General features: G+C 43.0%; 1 protein-coding gene across 1 annotated transcript; it reads left to right on the plus strand.

Moving 5' to 3' along the window:
- The first annotated feature begins 850 nt into the window (after positions 1–850).
- On the plus strand, positions 851–2231 carry LOC100196236 (RAS and EF-hand domain containing). Its single transcript, NM_001141265.1, is given in 2 exon segments — positions 851–1270; positions 1440–2231. Coding segments are annotated over 2 exon segments (468 nt in total). The 5' UTR covers positions 851–959; the 3' UTR covers positions 1597–2231.
- Positions 2232–7230: the final 4999 nt, after the last annotated feature.

Genomic DNA, 7230 nt, shown 5'->3' on the forward strand with positions numbered 1-7230 from the left:
TTCACCTGACATAGAAAATGTGCTCACTCATCAGGACACTGTTGTTCAGAGGAGCTAGCCAACAACACAGCTAACACAATAACTTCAAACTGAAGCTGGAAAGACTGCAAACTATCTGTCGTTTTGTTTTACCTTTTTTCAATTGACATTTCTTCGTATATATATCCATAAAAATGATGCCAACTGATTCATGATTTTGACTGGCTGAGAAACCCTGCCTGTCTCATCCCGACACATGCATTACTATGGGACAGCTGGAGATTGAATTTGAATATTGAAACAATGTTGCAAATGTTGGAGAGACAGACAGCAACGTTTATACAAATCTCCGCTGTTGAAAACTAAATGTTAGTCTAAAAAGAAATGTGAGATAATGTCTAAGTGCTTTTGATAGAGGAGATCAAATTTCTAAATTGCCTGGCTGGGCTGATGGAACAGAGTAAATAGGCATTTTAACGTCATAGATTTAGCCGGTGGTAACTTGTGGAATAGACACCGGCTGGAATGCGGTTTTAACCAATCGTCATTCAGGATTAGACCCACCCGTTATTTAAAATGTTACATTTCTTCCTAGACGAGTTTCCTACTAGTAATTACCAGGTCGGAGGGCGTTTACGTGTAATTTCCCCAGTCGTATATAGTAACTTCCCACTTGGTTATGAACGCAACACAAGTGTGGTACGCATGTGCAGTCGCGGCCATTTCGGGCCAGCTGAGCCAATCAGTGTCCTTTTGATTGTATGGTAGTGAATAGTGTTCATAATTAGCGTGGGGAAAGTATTACCGCCTCCACTTCTCAACTCTGACTAGTGATTGGTGAAGATTTTGACTGCTGGTGCTGGATAAGGTTACACAAATGAATGTGGGGATCAAATGGTTCAAGATATTGCTAGCCTATCGATCTTATTTTACACAAGGTATTATTTCCCTTGTAACTTTTAAACTCGAAATACGAAGCCATGGACAGACCCAGCTTCGAGAGACTGTTTTCAGCGTGTGACATTAACAGGTCTGGTGTGATTGAATACGAAGACTTTACGGTTGTTTGTCGAGAACTCAATGTGCCTGACGACGAAATCAAAACTTTATTCAACAAATTCGGTGCTGGTGCAGATGGATGTATCAATTACAGCAAGTTCTCCTCTCGGTTTCAAGAGGTTTCAGAAAGGTTGGATTTAGCCTCTTTTGGGGCGTCTCCTCAAAGTCAAGGGAGTCCTTGGGACGAGTTCCAGAGCAGGATGGACGATGCAACAGGTCTCCTCTCAGGAAGGTAAGTCTTTCTGGTGGGTGGGTGGGTTGTTGGTGTGAATATTAACATTTGGACCTGCTCTTACAGTAGACTGCATGCAATATGTAGATATTCGTTCATCCCTCAGATTTTTATAAATATGTACAATTTAGAAATGACTGTTGTCCATAGTCTATTTCTTCTATTTCAGACTGTGCGATCAATTGGCTGAGCTGTACCAAGCCATTTACTCCACCTCAGAACCTCTCTTGTTGCAACAATATGAGGGACTTGTTGATGCTCTTGTCAGTGAGAGCAAGGAACGCAGACTTGAGAGTGAGCAGGTGGAAACCAGTTTCAGAAGGTAGAGATTCAGTCATAGCAGCATAACTTGTCAGATTCCACAAGGGGTGGAGGAAAACCCTATACTGAGACATAATCTACCAAATGTATTGCCTGAATATGTTATCTTCTCGCTTGAATTGGGTTCCAAAGAATGGAAGGAATGAAACATTTTATCAGTTAATTCGGTCATTTATATCTGTCTGTGTTACTTGATACACATATCTAATGTTCATGTTGTGGGATATCATGCAACAATGATCCAATCAAGAGCATGCCTATGCTCTTAAGCAGTTTACTTTTACAAATGTGAGTATTGATTGTGCCAGTAACCTATGCATCCCACAGTAAGGTGATAATTGCATGTTTCCAACTACTGAATTATAACCATAGATGGGGGGGTGTAAAATTGGTTTTGAGGTTCAGTGGCTGCATTTCACCCCAGCTGCCACTTCTCAAGTAGGTAGGATGTCTTAAATGAGTTGCTCTGCCTGATCTCCATTATCTCCTTGTAAACTGAGTTGTCCCTTTATATATTTCCATTCAGGCCTATCCCCTTCACGTATGCAAATGAATGTGCCTGTAAAACCCAAAGTTCTGACACAAATAGATGTTTACTAATCAGTTTGCCATTCATTAAATCTTAAACTATGCAGAGCTCAGTCTTGTGCACCTGTGGTCTCATTTATTTTATTTATCCTTTATTTAACTAGTCAAGTCAGTTAAGAACTAATTCTTATTTACAATGACGGCCTACCAAAAGGCGAAAGGCCTCCTGCGGGGGCTGGGGATTAAAAATATAGGACAAAACACACATCACGATGAAACATTACATAAAGACAGATTTAAAACGGCACCAGATAAAACAACATGGTAGCAACACATGATGGCAGCACATCGTAGCGGCACAAAACATGGTACAAACATTGGGCACAGACAACAGCACAAAGGGCAAGAAGGTAGAGAACAATGCATCGTGACGCAGCCACAACTGTCAGTAAGAGTGTCCATGATTGAATCTTTGAATGAAGAGATTGAGATAAAATGGTCCAGTTTGTGTTTCTTGCAGCGAACTGAAGAGGAGCGACCCAGGGATGTGTTGGAGACCTTTAACAGAATGTGACTGGCAGAATGGGTGTTATGTGGAGGACGAGGGCTGCAGTAGAGATCTCGGATAGGAGGGAGTGAGGCCTAAGAGGGTTTTATAAATAAGCATCAACCAGTGGGTCTTGTGATGGGTAAACAGAGATGACCAGTTTACATAGGAGTATAGAGTGCAGTGATGTGTCCTGTTTTAACTAAGCAAGTTGGTTAAGGCAGCAGGTAGCCTAGTGGTTAGAGCGTTGGGCCAGTAACCAAAAGGTTGCTGGATCGACTCCTCGAGCTGACAAGGTAAAAATCTATTCTGCCCCTAAATAAGGCAGTTAACCCACTGTTCCTAGGCCGTCGTAAATAAGAATTTGTTCTTAATAACTGACTTGCTTAGTTAAATAAACAACAAATTCGTATTTACAATGACAGTCTGACCCGGACGACGCTGGGCCAATTGTGCTCCGCCCTATGGGACTCCCAATCACGACCGGTTGTGATAGCCTGGAATCGAACCAGGGTCTGCAGTGGCGCCTCTAGCACTGAGATGGAGTGCCTTAGACTGCTGCACCACTTGGGAGCCCACCAATGGTAGCAAATCTGATGGCTGAATGGTAAAGAACATCTAGCCGCTTGAGAGCACCCTTACCTGCCGATCTATAAACTACGTCTCCGTAATCTAGCATGGGTAGGATGGTCATCAGAATCGGGGTTAGTTTGGCAGCTGGGGTGAAAGAGGAGTGATTTACAATAGAGGAAACCAAGTCTAGATTTAACCTTAGCCTGCAGCTTTGACATGTGCTGACTCATGACTGGCTGGACCAAGTGTTGACACCTGATTATGACAGAACACATTTAACTGAAGTAGTGAGTCCTGCCCACTCATAGTAGACTACTAGATGAAAACACATGGGCAATTGATACAAATGGACCAGATATGATTGGAACCAAAAGGTCTACTTCTATGTGCCGTGTTGCTGTTTTTGAAGCCTTGCAAACAATGCCTCAACTTCACCAAATTTTCTGACTTGTCCCTTTTGCTGAACTAGTATTTGGGCAGTTGTATTGCACTTGACGGCATCCAGGGCAGACATGTAAATGGTATGTATCTCTGTGTGCCGACAGAACAGAGGAGCTCAACACCAGTCTGTTGACAGAGTTGGAGGAGGACATGCTGCAGCAGCAGCTTTCCCCTGTAGTGGACAGGGTGAGAGAAGAGGTAAGTGACATATTCTGAGGACTGAGTCGTCAGTATAGTACACAGTGCTAGAAATGAAACATTTCATTCGCTCTGTAAAAACAAACATGGCAAGCGAATAACTTGAGCTGAGTCATTAAGAATGCATTGAAAACATACCTTTGAAAATGTATGAAGAATGAGAAAATTAAATGGGGTTTATATTTAAGCAATAAGGCTTGAGGAGATGTGGTGTATATGGCCAATATACCATGGCTAAGGGCTGTTCTTATGCACAACAACATGGAGTGCCTGGACACAGACCTTAGCCATATTGACCATATACCACAAACCCCCGAGGAGCCTTATTGCGATTATAAACTGGTTACCAATGTAATTAGAGCAGTAAAACTAAATGTTTTTTCATACCTGTGGTATACGGTCTGATATACCATGGCTTTCAGCCAATCAGAATTCAGGGCTCAAACCACCCAGGTTATAATGGGACATATGGTACACCACATGACCAAAAGTTTGTGGACACGTGCTCGTCGAACATCTCATTCCAAAGTCATGGGCATTAATATGGAGTTTGTCCCCCCCTTTGCTGCTATAACAGCCTCCACTCTTCTGAGAAGACTTAACACTAGATGTTGGAACATTGCTGCGGGGAGTTGCTTCCATTCATCCACAAGAGCATTAGTGAGGCACTGATGTTGGGCGATAAGACCTGGCTCACAGTCGGCGTTACAATTAATCCCAAAGGTGTTCGACGGGATTGAGGTCAGGGCTCTGTGCAGGCCAGTCAAGTTGTTCCACATAGATCTCGACAAAGTGTTTCTGTATGGACCTCACTTTGTGCACAGGGGCATTGTCATGCTGAAACAGTTCAAGGGTCTTCCCCAAACTGTTGCCACAAAGTTAAAAGCACAGAATCATCTAGAATGTCATTGTATGCTATAGCATTAAGATTTCCCTTCACTGGAACTAAGGGGCCTACCAAAACCATGGAAAACAGCCCCAGACAATTTTTCCTCCTCCACCAAACTTTACAGTTGGAACTGCATTGGGGCAGATAGCGTTCTCCTGGCATTCGCTAAACCCATATTAGTCCGTCAGACTGCCCGATGGTGAAGCGTGAGTCATCACTCTAAAGAACGCTTTTCCATTGCTTCAGTCCAATGGAGGTGAGCTTTACACCAATCCAGCCGATGCTTGGCATTGTGCATGGTGATCTTAGGCTCGTGTGCGGCTGCTCGGCCATTGAAACTCATTTCATGAAGCTCCCGACAAACAGTTAATATGCTGACATTGCTTCTAGAGGTAGTTTGGAACTCGGTAGTGAGTGTTGCAACCGAGGACAGATTATTTTTACGCGCTATGCGCTTCAGCACTGTGGTCCCATTCTGTGAGCTTGTGTGGCCTACCACTTTGCGGCTGAGCCGTTGTTGCTCCTAGACGTTTCCACTTCACATTAACATCGCTTACAATTGACCGGGGAAGCTCCAGCTGACGAACTGACTTGTTGGAAAGGTAGCATCCTATGACGGTGCCACAACGAAGTCACTGAGCTCTTCAGTAAGGCCATTCTCCTGCCAATATTTGTCTATGGGGATTGCATGGCTGTGTGCTCGGTTTTTATACACCTGTCAGCAAAGGGTGTGGCTGAAATAGCCAAATCCACTAATTTGATGTGGTGTCCTCTTTTGTATATACAGTGCATTCGGGAAGGTATTCAGACCCCATGACTATTTCCACATTTTGTTATGTTGCAGCCTCATTCTAAAATGGATTAAATAAAACATTTTCCTCATCAATTTACACACAATATCCCATAATGACAAAGCGCAAACAGGTTTTTGAAATTTTGGCAAATGTATGAAATTAAAAACGGATACTTTATTTACATAAGTAATCAGACCCTTTACTATGAGACTCGAAATTGAGCTCAGGTGCATCCTGTTTTCATTGATCATCCTTGAGATGTTTCTACATCTTGATTGGACATTATTTGGAAAGGCACACAACTGTCTATATAAGGTCCCACAGCTGACAGTGCATATCTGAGCAAAAACCAAGCCATGAGGTCGAAGGAAAAGTCCGTGGAGCTCCGAGACAGGATTGTGTTGGCAAAGATTTGGGGAAGGGTACCAACACATTTCTGCAACATTGAAGGTCCCCAAGAACACAGTGGCCTCCATCATTCTTAAATGGAAGTTTGGAACCACCAACACTCTTCCTAGAGCTGGCCGCTAGGCCAAACTGAGCAATCTGGGGAGAAGGGCCTTGGTCGGGGAGAAGGGCCTTGGTCAGGGAGGTGACCAAGAACCCGATGGCCACTCTGACAGAGCTCTAGAGTTCCTCTGTGGAGATGGTTGTCCTTCTGGAAGGTTCTCCCATCTCTGCAGCACTCCACCAATCAGGCCTTTATGGAATACTTTCCGAATGCACTAAAGCGAAAGGGAGAATGTCCCCTAACTGTTATACTGCTCCCACCTAGACCTGTTTTATGAACATAATCAGAACCAGCTTATAGATCAGATCGCGTTCACACATTTCCAGAAGTTGCATAGCATGCACTCCAGACGTTTTAACCATAGAACCAGGAAGGTACATTTCAATAATATTGTTTTGTAATAGAATTAAATTAAAACAAATGTAATATCATAAATATAATTATGACAGGCATTGCTGTTGAACCAGCCTTCATTATAGTAGGCCTAAGGGAGGGCTTGTTTTGAACATATGAAATGGAAAACAAGCCATTTTTACACGTCACTTCTAAATACGAGGCTCAACGGTATTCACCAAGGATCTCATTTCTCGTTTCATGATGGGCATGGACACGTAGCCTCCATCCTGAACACGATTTTACGCACGTCCAAAATGGGACCTGCATAGCTAAAATTGTGGGCCTGCCTACGATGCATACATTTTTTTTAAAAAACATTTTAGTAATTTAGCAGACGCTCTTATCCAGAGCGACTTACAGTAGTGAATGCATACATTTCATACTTTTTATTTTTTTGTACTGGCCCCCCGTGGGAATCGAACCCACAACCCTGGCGTTGCACACACCATGCTGGCGTTGCAAACACCATGCTCTACCAACTGAGCCACAGGGACAGGCCTAAAAAGGGAACGTCAGCAGTAAAATGTTTGCTTTGTCACTATGTGGTATTGTGTGTAGATTGAAGGGTGAAAAAAATAAATAAAAAATGTCATCCATTTTTAGATTAAGGCTGTAACACAACAAAATGTGGAAAAAGTCAAGGGGTCTGAATACTTTCTGAATGTATATTTGTTGGAAATAAAGATTAAACAGTTTATTTCAAGAGCGGGGCTAGGCCAGGGACACTCCTTTCTGCAGCATTCCTCTTTACCTCTGCACAGG

This window comes from Salmo salar, chromosome ssa10 (assembly GCF_905237065.1).
Source record: "Salmo salar chromosome ssa10, Ssal_v3.1, whole genome shotgun sequence".
Classification (NCBI taxonomy): Eukaryota; Metazoa; Chordata; class Actinopteri; order Salmoniformes; family Salmonidae; genus Salmo; species Salmo salar.